The sequence below is a fragment of the Camelus bactrianus genome, chromosome 1 (assembly GCF_048773025.1).
Source record: "Camelus bactrianus isolate YW-2024 breed Bactrian camel chromosome 1, ASM4877302v1, whole genome shotgun sequence".
NCBI classification, from domain to species: Eukaryota; Metazoa; Chordata; class Mammalia; order Artiodactyla; family Camelidae; genus Camelus; species Camelus bactrianus.
In genome coordinates, this window is record NC_133539.1 from 2276142 (window position 1) to 2292496 (window position 16355).

At 52.2% G+C, this 16355-nt stretch overlaps 1 protein-coding gene across 6 annotated transcripts in view; it reads left to right on the top strand.

The window, feature by feature from the left end:
* The window catches only part of HSF2BP (heat shock transcription factor 2 binding protein), a 65102-nt gene extending 50730 nt beyond the window's left edge, over positions 1-14372 (top strand). For all 6 annotated transcript variants that reach the window (XM_074345407.1, XM_074345429.1, XM_074345346.1 and 3 more), the window contains one exon: positions 13639-14372. In XM_074345407.1, the coding sequence (XP_074201508.1) occupies positions 13639-13847 (209 nt within the window). In that variant the 3' untranslated portion in view covers positions 13848-14372. The remainder of the gene's footprint in view (positions 1-13638) is intronic.
* The last annotated feature ends 1983 nt before the right edge of the window (positions 14373-16355 follow it).

Below are 16355 nucleotides of genomic sequence, written 5' to 3' on the forward strand. Positions count from 1 at the left end.
TGGAAGTGCTTTATACATTTTTAGAAAAGGAGAAAATAGTTATTTGAGAGGAAGGGAGTCTAATAGTATCAGATACAACTTGGCAATCAATATGGCTTGACAGGAGTGGAGGAAAGGCTGGGACAGCAGAGAATCATCGGTGACGTTCGGCAGGGTTTTCTGTGGAGCAGAGTTAAGACCGGGGGCGTGAGGAGGGCTTGGGAAGGGAGAGCCGTGGGAGGGGAGCGCTGCCGGGGCGGGGCTTCGTTAGTGAGACGAGGGTCTGGTGTGTTGGTGTCAAGGCTGTCAGGGGTAATCAGGTCCTAGCTTTCAGGTTTCCGATTTCAGATAGAAAGGAAATAACCGCAAGCAAGAGTTGCTGTGCGTCTACTTCAAAACGCGCTGCGGCCGTGACATTTTCTCGGGTGAGGAGTTACTTTCTCCTAGAGTTAAATGGTGACTTCTTTTCTGGCATTAGAGGAGGTTGCTAAAATGTAATGCTTGCTTCATTTTTGGTGGTTTGTTTTAATATAGTCTAACATTAGATTAATTTTTATAATCACCCTTTCTGTATGAATTCTGCGTTATTTTTGAAGAAAAGATGTCATTAAGTATTTCTCATTAACTCACTGATGGAAGGTCCAGTGCTTAGGACTACTGTTCTTTACAGGGTCATTAAAGCTCAGCTAATGAAATTTCCCATATGACTTGTGAGCCTTCCAGCCGTGAGCACATTCTACTGGTCACATTAGTTATGTAATATCTTGGAAGCTGTTTTATTCAGGAATCAAAAGGAACTCTTTAGAAGATGAAAACTGGGGAATTAGCATTTATCAAATATTTGCTGGGTTATATTTCTAGACATAAATATAATATTTTAAGTGCTGAAGTTGTAGAGAAAAACATCCACGTGCCAAGGTCAAATGGTTCCGGCAGAGATCCTGGCTGAACTTGGAGGGACACAGCCAGAGCATCTCCTTGTCTTGCCTGCGTCACCTGCCCGGCCAGAATGTCCCACCAGGCCACAGGGGCTTATGCAGAGCAGGGGCAGTGCCATGGCCACTGCGGCTTCAGCTCAGGAACAACTCAGAAGGCAGGGACCCCTCCCTGCATTTAACCTGGGAAGGTGCCCATTAGAGTTCTGCTTACGTTATGTGCAGGTCACAGGGTTCTTCAGAGTCATTGCGCACAGCTGGGTCAGATCATAGCACTCGGAGACTCTGACCGCTGTCTCACGGGCAGAACTGCCCTGCACAGTGCTGAGGCTCATACAGTTCCTGAGCCTGCTCTGGCTTGGATTAGCAGCCACGCTGCCTTTCTTCCGTGATTTACCCAGTTGTGTCTGTATGTGCTGTGGTGGTGTCCACACTCTGTCTTCTTCCTCGTGTCGAGCTACTCAGGGCTTCACTCTCCCTTTCCTGGACCACGTGACACGGGGATAGGGGCCCTAACCTCCAGTAGGGGCTTTTGTGGAAATGCATGTGCACACACACACACACACACACACACACACAAACACGCACACTTACATGCACACACATATACACACACACTTACACACGGGTACACATACACATGCACAGAGGTGCACACACATACATGCGTGCACACGTGCACATGCACACACATACGCACATACATACACACGTATGCACACACACACACCTGTGCCCTGACAGTCGAGCTTGGGTCCCCACCCACAGAGGCTGTAGTTTGATTGACTGGGAGTGGGACCAGGCATCAGGGTTCTCACACCTTCCCGGCGACTCTCGTGTCAGACAGGGCCAGGTGATCGGCCTGAGGCAGCCCTGGCAGTCTTGTCGTTGTGCCAGTGACTGGTTTCAGATCACGGTAAATCCACTCAGTGCGTGGCATCCTTCTGCCCTCAGTCGCTGGTCTGGAAGTGGACGCGTGAGCTAAGTTCGGCCCATCTGGACCCCAGGGATGGTGGGGAGGTGGTTCCTTCGCCGGGTGTGGACAAGGAAGCATGCAGCCCTGAGTGCTGGCCGCCCCTCCCCGTGAGCGAGGTGCCAGCCTTCTGTGATGCGCGGGGGCGGAGCGGGGAGGAGAGCACACCCAGGCCTGTGGGGACGTGGAATGTAGCCCTCCTCCTGGGCTTGGTGGGACGTAACACGTGGGTCTGAGTGGTAGTTTCGTCTTTCTAGCTGAAGTGGTCTGATTCACTATTTCTGTTGTAAACACAATAAAATTTCCCACGTCAGTTCCAAGTTTGATGACACGCAGAAGAGACATAAAGGTGTGCTAGATGGAGGTAACGTCTGCATCTGCTTAAAAGCATATCCTGCCAGCATCAACTTACCTGCTCTTCTCTTCTTGACAAGTGTGGAGACTGAGCAGAGCCCCTGCATGTGCTGGGCGGTGGAGGTTGGGGGGTGAGGAGTGTGGACCCTCCAGGGTGCTGGTGGAGGTCGGGGGCGGGGGATGTGGACCCTCCTGGTGCTGGTGCTGCTCTTGGTGGCCCCCCTTCATCTGTGCACAATGACCGTGACGTCTGCTCCAGAGCCACCCCAAGGACTCAGGCAGTCCATCCACCCAGAGCACCCAGCACCGCCCCGGGCACAGGGCCAGGTCAAACCACTGAAACTGCCAGGATTTGTGCATTTTGAACCTATAAAAGTGACGGTTTCACAGGATTTAGCTGAACAGATTTTTGATAATGGTGACTGTTACCAGTAACGAGTGAAAATTGGGGACTGGGGATGTCATCAGAATAATTAAAAGAACTATTTTGGCTTCAAATAATGATCAGTGAAATTTTTTTTTTTAAGTGGAGTTAAGTTATGTTTCACTTCACATGATGTAAAACCTCAGCCAAAGAAGTAACTTACATGTTTAATTTTCAAAACTGTGTACAGAGCGCTTAATTCTTAGGAGGACAGATTCTAACTGTATCACTCTATTAAAAGGTTTAGCATCACCAAGGCAGGTTTCATCTCTGAGAGGTGGCGGTGGAGGGCTGCCTTCTGTGTACTGCTTTGTCGAAGGTGTGTGGCGGGCCTGGGCAGCAGCGGAACGCGCGGGCACACCTCGTTCTCTCGTGCACCTGCTGCGTGACCGCCGCTGGGCTAGGCCTGTGCTCGCTGCACCTCGTTCGGTCTTAATGGCAGGTGTATTTTGTACACACAGATGCCGGGCTCATGGAGGTGAAGAGGGTCTCTGAGGCCGCACAGCGAGGAGTGTGCGCTCTGGCGGAGCTGATTCAATGCGAGTTTAATGCTGTGGACAGTCACGGCAGTGTCAAATGAACCGTGTAACCTTAGCTGCTCCTCCACCTGGAAATTTCCGTCACTGAGCTCTGGGCCCAGGAGGGCGGGGGGCCCATCTGCGGTGGGGGGCACGTGGGAATCTGGAAGAGACTTTTGAGTTAGGGTTTGAATGTCCTTAGGACCTGCCGCTGCCTTTCAGTCTGCCGCTCCCAGCCACTCTTCACTACAGACAGGATGAAAGGTCCTTTAGGAATGTTCTTATTCTGCGCCAGGGGCCTCACGGTCCCCTCCGTCATCCTTCTGGGTCACGGAGAAGCGCTTCCTGCTTATTTGGCAGGCCTGCTTGACAGCAGTGTCTCATTTCTGTTTGGCCTAAAAAGATTCCCCCCGAGCGAACACGCAGCACCGGGTGCGCAGGCACTTTGTAAGTGGCGGCTTGCGGGCAGGGGTAAGCTGTTTTCGTCGTCGTCTCCTTCTGGAAAGAGTCGGGCCTGCAGGGTGGCCGTTGCTGCGCGTGGCCCTGTGGCAGTTGGTATCAGCTCCTCCCGCCACGCAGCTGGGGAGCCCAGCGTCTTCTCCATTCCTGAAGGGCGGCTGAGCGCCCAGGTGACGGGTGTGTTTCTCACGCAGGTTTATGGGTCTCCGTGGAAACGCGCAGGCTTTGAAATGAGTTGCTCTTAGCTCATTGTGAAGGGCTGGCCCGGCAGCGCCTAGAAGAGGGGCTCGCGGGTCCGCACGAGGCGCTGCGCTTCCGTTCGCTGTGGCCCTTGTCAGCGGCTGACCACCTGTTACCAGGGTTGTGCTGTAAACACTGTGACGTTTGGAAACTGCCAAACCCTGGAGGTCCAGACATTTTGAGTCTGATTCTTAAACTAGAAAGAAAATATGAACAGGCTGTTTTTTAAAGGGGCTTGGTTAGAAGTGAGGAAGGGGAGGGGGCCCTCTCATGGCTCCTGCATGTGGATCGCCCTCTGCACCCCCGGGCTCTCGGTCCTGGGTGGAGAAGGAAGTGGAGCCGGATGCCCAGAGCCCTGCAGGCCCTCCTCAGCCGCTCTCTGAGCAGGAGAGAGGCGAGCAGCTCCGACCTGGCCATTTCCTGGCAGTCCCGAGCGGGGCAAGAAAGGCTTCTGCTTCCCAGCAGGGAGAACCAAGATCTGTCCGGCAGACTGCTGGCTTCCTCCCTGAGGCCGAGCCTTGGGACTCTGGGATCTTCCAGGGTGCGTGCGTGCGTGTGTGTGTGTGTGTGTGTGTGTGTTGGTGTTGAGGACGACTGATTCATAGCTCTTATCAGAATCTGAAGAGGGTTTTTTAACTTAGAGAAAGACGGTAAGAATGTTGCTCCCAGGTTAAACGCCCCGCTTGCGGGTTTGCTGGGCATCTGCACGAGAGTCGGCGGGTGTGGGCAGCTGGCTGGTGAGAGGACGGAGGGCTGGTTTTTATCAAAGCTAAGTGCTAAAGAGACTCGCAGGAAGGTGCCTGTGATGGTTTCCAGGGGAAGGCTCGGTGGTGGCCGTCCGCTAGGAGCCTGCTGGGCCGAGGTCTGGGCCGCCTCTCCAATTCAGGGCCCGGGAGGATCAGGGCAATGAGAGGCTGCCGTGGGCCGAGCTCACTCACAGAAACTGAGGCTTATGGGGCGGGGGTAGCAGAGTCCTTGACCTCAGGGTGGTCACCACTCAGGACTGGGAGGCTCTTGTCTCCACAGAGCACCTTCTTCCAAATTTCTGAGTCCTTAGCGAGCCAAACTACCTGTCACAGAGCTTCCCGGAGACCGTGGGTGTCTGAGCAGAGGAGGGATGTGCAGAGTGTGGAGGCAGGTGCACCGAGAAGCCCGGGGTCACCTGCCCCTCAGCTTGGCGCTCGGCTCGGTGATGGGCCCACACCGCACGCGGTCCTCAGTGCTCTCCCCACCCTGCCTCTCTGCTATCTCGTGCCTCATCGAGCCTGGGCAGCCCCTCCATCCACACGGTCTGCCTGCCATTACAGTCATGCCTTCTGTGCCCAGTGAGGGCCAGGATGTCGTGTCCTATTCTCTGCTTGATACTCAGCCGCCGCCTGGGTTTGAGGCCCCTCAGAGCCCCGTTGGCATCTGTCAGGTGAAGGAAGGATCTTGGGCCCGGCCTCCGGAGATCGCAGTGAGGTCCACAACTCTCAGTTCACGCTTTCAGTCAGGTTCCTAACTTGTGCGCCCTAAGCATGCAGGTTCTCCCCATTCACCCTGAGGAGGCAGCATTCTTCACAGGTCCCTGGGGGACCTCAGGTCCTGTGGGCCCCACAGCACACAGCCAGTTTATGGAGCTGTGGGCCCCCGCACACAGGGCTCACCTCACAGCCGCGTGTGGGGTGGGCTGTGTTCACCCCATCTGTCACCTTGGGCAAGAACGTGACACCTGGGTGTTCTGGAGTCACGGAGCTAGCAGGTGGGTGAAGCCCCAGTCAGACCCTGCTTGGCTCACCCACGCAGGGCTGTGGCAGGTGACTGCTGGGGATCATGCTCACTCCTGCACTCCCACTCATGGACTCACGCGTTTGTTCCCTTGACGTCAGTGAGCACCTGCTAGTGACTCGGTGACACGCTGTGGGCGCGGGAAGTCGGATGGGGAGGCTGCGGCCAGGGAGGGTGATGGACTCAGAGTAGCTCCAGGGAGGGGAGAGGTGGGCCAGGGCATCATTTGGGAGTCTGAGAAAGGAGAGAGAAGCCAGACAGGCTGAATGAGGCCGTTCGGCCCGGAGTCCAGATGTCCCTGGATTCCTTGGGGAGAACAGACTCAGTAGAGTTGTGGGGCTCGAACCCGTGCCAAAGGGCTGGGGTCGGAGGGTGGTCGGCGTCAGGAGAGGAGGGAGGTGGTGATGAGGAGGGAGTGCCTGCAGGTGCGCTTTGGGGCAGAGCGTCAGAGGGGTGGCATACGAGACTGTGAGTCTTCTGGGGGCTGCAGTTGTATCCAGGTGACCTCTTGAGGATCCCCGGATAACTTACAGCGAAGAGAATGGTTGTGCATCTTTCTGTTTTGAACGTGTATGAAAAATCGATCACATCTGCACACAACGTGATGTAGTGTGTTAAGTGTTTCTGACTTGGGGATTGGGCACCATCTGACTCTTCAGTAAGTTGTATGGCACATGTTCTAATTTAATATTTAATTTCCAAATATTTGGAGATTTTCTAGATATATTTCTGGTATGATTTCTAGTTTAATTTGCCGGTGTCAGAGACCATACCGTGTCTGGTTCCAGTCCTTTTAAATTCGCTGAGACTTGCTTTATAGGGCCACCCACGGTCTGTCTCGTAAATGTTCCACAAGCACGTGAGACGAGCGTGGGCTTTACTGTTTGGGAGTGATGCGTGCTGTAGCGCCAGTGCTTTCAGGTCGGCTGTCACGCTGACGTCTTCTGTGTCCTTGCCCGTCTTCTGTCCGTTGTCAAGAAGGGGATACTGAAGTCCTTGGCCATCATTGTGGATTGATTTTCCTTTCAGTTCCATCAGTTTTCACTTCGCGTGTTTGCAGCTCTGTTACTAAGTGCGTAAACGTTTAGGATTGTTATGTCCTCTTAACTGATTGACTGTTTTATCATTGCCAAATGTCCTTCCTTATCCCTGATAATAAGCCTTCCTCTGAATTCTTCTTCGCTGCGGTCAGCATAGCCACCGCACCTTCCTTTTGACTAGTATTAGTATATTTTAAGTATATGTGTGTCTGTAAAATACACGTGCGTGAAGTATATGTAAAATGTTTAAAAATGTATTTCTATGCTTTTACCTACCTGTGTCTTTATATTTAATGCAGAGTTCTTAGAAACAGCATATAACTGGGCCTTGAGTTTTTTAAATTAATCTGACAATCTCTGCTTTTTGCTTGTAGTATTTAGAGCATTTATACTTAATGTGATTATTTCTTTGTATGATTTTAAACCTGTCCTCTTGCTGTTTATTTTCTGCTTGTCCTGCCTGCTCTTTATTCTTTTCCCCCTTCTTTCTTTTGGATTAATTTAGTATTATTATGTGATTCAGTTTTATCTTCATTATTGGATCATTAGCCATTTTTCTCTTTGGTTTTTTTTTTTTTGGAGGGGGAGATAAATAGGTTGGTTTGTTTGTTTGTTTATTTACTGGAGGTACTGGGGCCTGAACCCAGGACCTTGTGCATGCTAAGCATGTGCTCTACCACTGAGCTAGACCCTCCCCTCTTCCCTTTGTTTTTAAAATTTTTGTTTTAGTGGTTGCTCTAGGGTATAAAATGTACATGTTTAACTTGCCGCAGTCCACTTTCGAAAGACTTGACGCCGCTGACCTGTAGCGCACAAAGCCTGCAGCGGTGCTCCTTTCCCCCTCCCGTCCTTTTCCAATTGTTGTCATGTGTATGTTGAAAACCTCAAAATACATTTTTATTATTTTTGCTTTAAACAGGTACCATTTAAAGAGGTTGACAAGATACAAAGAGAAATGTCCAGATTCACCATTTCTGGTGCTCTTGTTCCTTCGTGTGGATCTCACTTTCTTATCATTTTCCTTCTGCCTGAAGAGCTTTCAGCATTGCTTGGGGTGCAGGTCTGCTGGTGTGGAATTCTCTCACTTTCTGTTTGTCTTGCGAAGTGTTTATTCACCACCATTTTTGGAAGATACTTTTGCTGGGTGTAGAATTCAAGGTTGACAGGTTTCTCGTTCTTACTTTAAAGGCATTGCTCCCTGTGCGCTGGCCCACGTGGTCCTCCCCAAGGCTGCTGTCACTCTGCCCTCTCCCCCGAACATGTTTGTTTCCTCTCGTTGCTCTGGGCTGCTCTCCGTCACTGTTTTCAGATTGGATTGTGACGTGCCTTGGTGCTGTTTTGTATTCCTGGACCTGTAGGCTTCCAGTTTACCTCAACTTGGATATTTTTGGCCATTGTATCTTCAAAAATTTTTTATGTCTTCCCCTCCTCTCCTTCTAAGGTTCCAGTAACATGCTTGATATTATCCCACAGGTCACTGGTGCTTTTTGCTTTTTGTTTTTAATCCTCTCAGCATTTTTCCTCTTTGTGGGAAGGCAAAAAGTTCAGTGAAGAAAATTACAGTATGAGGAGCTTTGGTGGTTTTATGTTTTCCCCTGGGCTTGTGGCCGTCATCCTCCTCAGAAAGCCTCTGGGAGCAGAGCCCCCAGCCGCCTCCTCGCTCTCCTGCCACCGCTCCTCCCCATGCGCGATTGTCGCAGGAGACCACGGCGTCTTTCCCAGCAGACTCTCATGTTTAAAACTGACCACCCATAAGCTGAGCTGAACTGCCAAAGGCGATCCTGGAGCTGCTTCCAGGTCAGGTGCCTGAGTTCTGCCAGGCTGGGGCCAGTGGCCAGTTGAGTCCCGACAGCTGTTTGTTGAGTCCCCGCTCCACCCAGCACATGCTCACGTGTGCCCCCGACTCTGTGAGAAGGGCGTACGTTCTGGTTTCTGGACCAGGAAACCGAGGCTCAGACAATGTGAACACCTTACTTGCCCAGGCCAGTCGGTCAGGAGGGACCATATCTGGGGCTCATGTCCTGGTCCTCTGAGTCCAGACACTCCACCTGAGCTTGTGTGTCTTCTCCTGAGCCGTGTTGGGCTGATAAATTAAGCCTAGTTTAAAACGTGGAAATTGTGTGTTGCCTCCGTTGAGTAGATGATACACTGTTCTGAGAATTCTGTTTTCCAGTGGTATTTCGGGTATGGTTACTGACGTCTGCTTATTCTAATGGATTTTGACGTGTGTGGAAGTGGGACTGACTTGGTTGTGGTCCAGGCTCTGCATTTATGTCAGAGCGGCCGCACAAGTGTATTTTAGAAAGGAGCAAATTCCCGCTTAGGCTAAGTGACGCCTTTCCACCTCACGCTGTGTGTGGTCTGTTGTCTGAAATATCGTGTTGAAGAAGTTGAGCAGTGACCTTGGAAAGTGGGAGGTGGGGAATCTGCGCAGATGGGCAGCTGGAAGAAGCCAGGACGCTCACAGCCATCAGCAGGGAGCTTTCATTTGTACAGGTTAAAGTTACAGCATCTCTCTGGATTTTGGAAAGAAGAAATTAGAAGCATGAAGTAGCCTGAAGTCTTAGCAGTCCATCTCACAGTCCTCTAAACTCTTACATACATTGTGTTCCCAGACCTTCAAGATCCAACCTGAAGCCACTCTCGGGGGAGCTGTTCCAGATGTCCCAGCCCCAGGCCTCGTCACTCCTTCAGGGCCTGGGGGGAATGTTACAAACAGACCCCTATTTGTGCTTTCTAATTTGTTGCTTGTTAATGGCCTGGGGTTTTTTGTTTTTTTTTTTAAATCCCCAAATAGGTAAAAGAGTAGAGACTGGAAATTGTTTTCCTTTTGTCTCCCCCAGAGTATGCTGCTGGGCGTGGCACCCACTCTGCTGCTGAGCCGGGGCTTTAGCTGCCCCCAGGGTGGTGGGTGCTGTGGGCAGGGTGTGCTGCAGCTTGGAGCGCTGGGGCAGCTGGTGTCTTACAGGTGTTCCTTGAGCTCCCAGCCCTGCCCTAGGAGCTGGTGGTCCGAAAGTGAACAAGACCGAGTTCTTCCCTCATGGAACTTACATTCAGGTGGAGAGACTTGATAGCAAACAGGATGGTGATACAGATAAAGATGGAGTGGTCTGAGGTCTCGACAGCCGAGGTGGGACTGCTCTTTGGGTGAGTGGAGACCCAAGTGAGGTGGAGGACAAGCCGTCAGAGGCCTGTAAGCAGAGTGTCCCAGGCCGAGGACGGTGGTGGGCAGCCGCGGCCGTGAGAATGGGGTGAGGAGGCCGGTGTGTCCGAGAGGGGGTCAGGGAGCCCATCGGGCTGGGGCCCGTGGGGCCTGCAGGTGACTGAAAGCTGAGTGGGGACAGCCCCGTCTGATGGGCCGTCACCAAGCTTGCACCGGCTGCTGCGGGGAGGGCGGAAAGGAGCGGAGGCATTGCCGCGGGGGGTGTGTGTGTGTGTGTGTGTGTGTGAGATGGTGGGGGGGACCTGGGTGCAGCAGCAGCAGGGCCATGATTGATGTGACTACATGCAAGGTAGGTTTTGAGTTAAGAGGGATATGACGGGGGAGGTCCAGGGTGATGCTTCGCTTTGGGGGCTGAGTAGCTGGGTCCCTGCTGGTGCTGCTGCGAGCACTTGGGGAGGAGCAGGGCGTTTGGTGCATGCTGGCTCTGAGATGCCCGCCTGACGGTCAGAGGGAGCCGTGGAGCACACGGGGATCCCGGAGCCGCGGTTCGTGCAGGGGCCAGGGCGGGAGTCAGCTGTGTGAGCCGGGCCGGCGCAGTAGGGGGCTGCGTCTTCCGAGGGGTTCCGGGGGCTGCAGACGGGCCTGGGGCGCTCCAGGTGCGGGAGAAAGAGGAGGAGGGAGCAAAGGAGACTCTGAGGGAGCACGGCGAAGCAGGACGAGGGGGAGGAAACCAGGAGGACACGGTGTGCTGGGTCTAGTGAAGACCATGTTGCCAGGCGCAGGGAGCGGCCACGTCGCAGGGGGCGTGGGGGCGCGGGATGGGGGTGCTGAGGCCAGCTGCTCCCGCCCCAGCCCTTCATCCTCGGAGCTCCCAGCTCGTGCGGCGTGACTGAGTGCCCGCCGAGTGTGAGAATCCTGGCGAGGGCACGGGGCCTCTGAGTCTAGGGAGGTCACACTGGTTTGGATACAGCTCACAGACTGGCTCTGAGGGCACTTCCAGGAGGCATGAGTCCATTTCTGTTTTGTAAATAAGTTCATTTGTATCTGGATCATATGGTAGTTCTGTTCTTAATTTTTTGAGGAACCTCCGTACTGTTTTCCACAGTAGCGACACCAGTTTACATGCCCACCAAAATGCATGAGTTCCCTTTTTGCCACAGCCTCCCCAGTGCTTATTTTTTGACTTTTTGATAGTTGCCATTCCGACAGCTGTGAGGTAGTGTCTCATTTTGTTAATATATATCACGTTGGTTCTTCTGCAGATGCTGACTATTCTTGCCTTCCTGGAGTAAATCCCGCTAATCGTGGTGTATGATCCTTTTAATGTGTTTGTTTGGCTGTTATTTTACTGAGGGTTTTTGCATTTATGTACTTGTACTTTCTTGCGTGTTGTCCTTGTCTGGTTTTGACACCAGGGTGATGCAGGCTTCATAAAGTGAGGCCGGAAGCACTCCCTCCCGCCCGGTTTCTTTGGAAGTGTTTGCGCCTCTTCGACTTCTAGGAGCGCTTTTGAGAGATGTCCTCTGCGTGCTTCCCCTGGATCCTGTTGAAGCCCTCATCTCTGCTGTCGTGTGTTTGAAAGGCAGATGTTTTTAATTTTGATAGAACTTACTTTTTCCTTGTATGGATTATGATTTTAGTTTTATATGTATCTAAAAAATTCTTAACTCAAAGTTACCAAGATTTTTCTCTTGTTTTCTTTTAGAAGTTTTTAGTTTTGGGTTTTACGTGTAAGTCTATTATTAATTTTCATTTAACTTTTATACGTGAGGCAAGGTATGGATTGAATTTCTTTGTTTTTGCATATGGATGTTCAGTTTTTCCAGCACCATTTATTGAAGAGGCTATTAAAAATTAAAAGTCCTTAAATAATATTATACTGCTTCAGGTGAACTGTCAGAACCCTAACGCGGTGCTTCTGAGAATGGTTACCTCTGAGCTGGTCTCTGCTGGTGACTTCGCTGTCTCACTGTGGGCCTTTGCCCCTTGCTCTGTCGCCGCCATTTCTGACTGCGTGCTACGCGTTGTGTGTAGGCGGCAGAGCAGAGGTCAGCAGACCTCTCCTGTGATGAGCTAGATGCTAAATACTGTGAGCCTTGAGGGTCACGTGTGGTTTCTGTTGCGTATTATTCTTCTATTTTGTTTTGTTTTCTTTTAAAATAACCCTTTAAAGTGTAAAAACCACCCTTAGCTCACAGCCTGTGTAGAGATAGGCCATGGGCTGCGTTTGGCCTTTGGGCCACGGGATGCCAACCTCTGCAGAGGGAAGAGGTAGAGTGTTTCCACCTCTTGTTCTGCTGGGCTGTCGTGGGGCTTGGGCTGGGCTGGGATTTATTGCTGCTTTGGGCACCTGCCTGCACCGCTGGGTTCAAATTCCCCTCCTTCCCTGTGCTGAGCAGGAGGACTGAGTTGCAGTGTGCCTGTCTCCCCGTCCTGCTCCAGCCTCAGCTGCGGGCCTTCCCCTGGGTCTGTGCCTGAGGGCGCGTGCCCCTCCTGCCCTCCCCACTGCACGCTGCTCGCCTTGGCTGCTTGCTGGGCTGCGGCTGCGGCTGCTGGAGAGGAGGGAGTTCCCTGTTGTTTGGTTCTGCATCTGAGTGGTGGGGCCTTCCCGGGGTCCTGTCCTCCTCCTGGGGCGGCCACTCTGCCCTGTGCCTTTAGGGGTTTGGGGCTCCCCCGGCGAGGGAGGACTCTGAGGGTCTGGGCCCAGGGCGAGCAGGGGCTTTTCCTGCTGCTGCGCACAGCAGCCCTTGCGGTGCCTGGTGGCTCTCGTTGAGCAGGGAAGGGCGCGGGGGCCGTGGTGCTGGGGCAGTTCCCATTGAGGGTTTGTTCCGTCTCCTCGTTCAATCCGCTTACTTCTGAAAAGGTCTTTGAAGTATAGTGCTAAGAAAGTGGTGCTGATTTGGAGCCTGGTTCCCATGACGGTGTCCAGTCGAGAAGGGAATCAGTGGCACTTAGCGGCTCCCAGCAGAGAGACACGCAAGGAGGTGCCCTCCTGCTGGGGCTGGGGCTCTGTGCCGGGCGGCTGCTTTAGCCTGGCTGCTTTCCAGTGGCGGTTGTAGTACATGCAGGGCTAGCGGGTCCTGCAGCTGCAGGGAGCGCCGCGTGGAAGAAAGTGGAACGGGGCTTGACTGTTACAGCCAGTGACTTTGTGGAGGCCAGTGGCCCTGAAGAGAGGCTGTCTCTGCGTGGTCTCCGGGGGACTTGCTGCACTTGGAGTGAAGATGAAGTGATAACTTTTATGACAACCTTCTAAGTGGACAGAATTGTAGCAGACTACAGGAGAAGTCCTTGTATTCTTTTTTCTTTTTAATTTTTTTAATTGAGTTATAGTCATTTTACAATGTTGTGTCAGATTCCAGTGTAGAGCACGATTTTTCAGTTATACATGAACATACATACATTCATCGTCACATTCTCTTTTGCTGTGAGCCACCACAAGATCCTGTATATGTTTCCCTGTGCTACACAGCACAATCTTGTTTATCTGTTCTACATTTTGAAATCCCAGTCTGTCCCTTCCCTCAAAGTCCTTGTAGTCTTAATCCAGCATTTTTGTGAGTAATACTTGAAGGTAGAGTGTTCCTGCGTGGAGGATGGCTGCGTTTTGTCATGCTCCTCTTAGGAGCTAAGCTTTTACATCAAGAAGTGACAGAGTTCTGGGACAGCCCAGAGTTTACCAAACTGTCACACCTGTCATTCCGAAAGGCCAGGCGCCCTCGAGGGGTGGCCCTGCCCAGGGCCCCGCAGAGGCCGTCTTCTAACCAGAGCGCTGCCTCTTGCCCCTAGATCCGGATGCAGAGGTGTGTCTCCACGTGCTGCGACTTGTCCAGTCTGTGGTTCTGGAGCCGGAAGTCTTCTCCAAGGCGGCGTCTGAGTTCCGGAGCTCCCTGCCCCTGCAGCGCATCCGGGCCATGTCCGAGAGCCGCAACTCCCACCTGCAGACCGCGGCCCGGGAGCTCCTGGAGGACCTCCGCGCTCTGGAGCACGACGCGTAGGGCCGCGCGACCTGGCCTGCCTGCTTCCCCCGGTCCCCGCGCTGTATTCATTTTCTAAAACCACCAGCTGTGTGCCCCAAGTTACTGGTGGCAAAGTGTGATTGACTAGAGATGGATGTGAATTGATATGTGTCTCCAGAACTTCCTCCTGGAAGGGAACGTACTTGTGGGTCGACCTTGCCAGAGGGGAGCCTGGGATAGGGGACAGTCTTCTGGAAAGGCCCATGTCAGCGCGCCCAGAAGGGGCTTCTCGGAGCAGCTCCCCTGCCCAGGAGACTCAGACCTCTAGGCCCCCCAAGAAAAGCGGGAGGTTAAGTAACCACCTACCCGGCTGGTCAGCGTTTCCCTGGGATACAGTTTTTGAAAAACAATTCATTCTCTCTCTAATAATTATAGTTAATCCTCCCAAATTCAAGTTTACCTTCAAACCTTTTGGTAAACCTGCTATTTCAGATGACATTGGACATCTTAGTTCCATATTTTTGTGCCTCTTTTATTTTTGAATAAAGGAAGTCGGAAGAGTCATTGGTGTGCTTCAGCTGTTGCGTTGGAAACTTGGTATTAGGCAGTTGTGTATTGTAATGCACACACGTGGTCGGTAGAAAAAGCTCTCCTTACATTGTTTGTTTTGGGCCCGTTAGCTGTATACTCAGAAGTCCGGTTTTTCATAAAACAATGTCACAGCAAGGGCCTCAGGGGTGAAAGCGTGTGCACGGGTGTGTGCCAGGCCCCGCGCTCCACGGCTCCTCCTCAGCTGCGCCCGGGCCCCTGGCGGAGAACGGAGGGGGACACATTTCATTTCTCACGGATGCCAGGACATGTGAAGATGGAATTCCATCTCACTCACTCCTTAGAGTCACAGCAGCACGTGCCATGTCCCTCAGTGTGACACCGTAGGCGCCTGGGCTCTGGGCCTCCTGTAGGAGCAAAACCAAAACCCGTGTACATTTGTGCTCTCTTTCTGCCGCGCGTGGCAGTTTAGAATAACTGCGTTTTTCTTCTCGGTAGGTTTTACGGGCCGTGTGCGGCTCACGGCTGAGGCAGAACGAAGCAGCTTTCAGGGAGGCAGAGCTGCTTGAGTTTCATGAGCCGACATGCTGTGGAGCCTGGCTCATCAGGACCGGAGAAACGTCGTAAGAGGCAGTTTAAAATTCGAGGCGGAAATCGGTCCGTCTCTGCTGCGTGGTTCTGTAGGTCCTGATCGTCGGCGAACAGCGTTGAGGGTGTTGCGTTTGTGCTTTGCTAGCCTGGTGCCATTTTCTTTTCAGCTGTTTGTTTGATGAGGTAACAGGAGATAAACTAGTATGATTAGTTAGTTCTGACTCTAGAAATGCAGGGTCTTTTTTCTGCCAAAGATGGGATCAGTGGCACATAGAGAAAAATGAAGCTGGGCCAAACCCGTGAACGTTGTGTAGTTTAGCTAATTAGTAGAGGGATGTGACTAAAAAGGGTAAGTTTGTTTCCTCCTAAGTTTACAGTGCTAAGGCTAGCAGGAGTTCTTATGAAGACTCCTTTAGGAAGGAACGTATGTCAAATACATGCTTTGAATGTGTCACTGGAAAAGTGCTAACAGCCAATTTTAAGAAGTGACTAGCCTTTCTAATATTTTTGCTCTTCTTATGGAGGTCAAAGGGAAAACATGGATTCTCCAATTTGTTTTACATCTAAAGGCCTAAAAAACTCTCAATTTTGAAAGTATGCATAAAAGCCTGTATGTGGCAGTGTCTGAGGCGTCTTGTGCATTTTAAAATCAGAAATAGAAGCAGTAAAATGGTACATAGGTTTTTTTTTTTTTTAATTTAATTTTTAAAAGAGTTCCTTTTCTGTTTAAGTTAAGAAACTTTGTCTCCTTGGTGCTGTCAGTTTGTGCGTAAAGGCCTGGGCCTGCCAGGCCGACAGCCGGACTTCACCTGCCCCCGCCGGCGATCAGGGCAGCCCCTCGCCGTCAGGTTGCTCGTGGCCCATCCGGTCGGTGCTCCGTGGGGCCTGAGGAGCAGACGCTCGCTAGGATGCAGATCAGCACACTTGCTCGTGGCGCGAGTGGGGACAAGCCTCGCGTTGCAAGGAGTTCTCATCCCAGATGCTTGTGTAGCCCCGTGCCTCTCGCTTGTTCAGGGATCTCCAGGCTGATTAGGGTGCCAAGCATAGTGTCACAAGTCTGGGACTTGAAGAAGATCAGCCAAGGCCTGAAGTCAGGCCACAGGCAAGGAGGGGTTTTAGGAGAAGTTGTAAATGTGCCCGTTACCCTGATCCTGCCAGACCTGCCGTTAGCTGTACGGCATGATGTTAATATGAATGCAGACGGTTGAGAAGTACTTCTGTAGGCGTGCTAGTTTTCTGAGAAGCCTTGAAGCTGACGTCTGCTCTGTTTCCGTCCGTGACGTAGGTGCTTAGACCGCTGCGGGAGGACTTCTCTGATGCAGCGTCCTGTAGGGAGTGCAGCCTCAGGAGGCGCAGCGAACGAACCCATTAAATGGTCTTTGGATACTTTTCAAGTCCAGGCCCGGG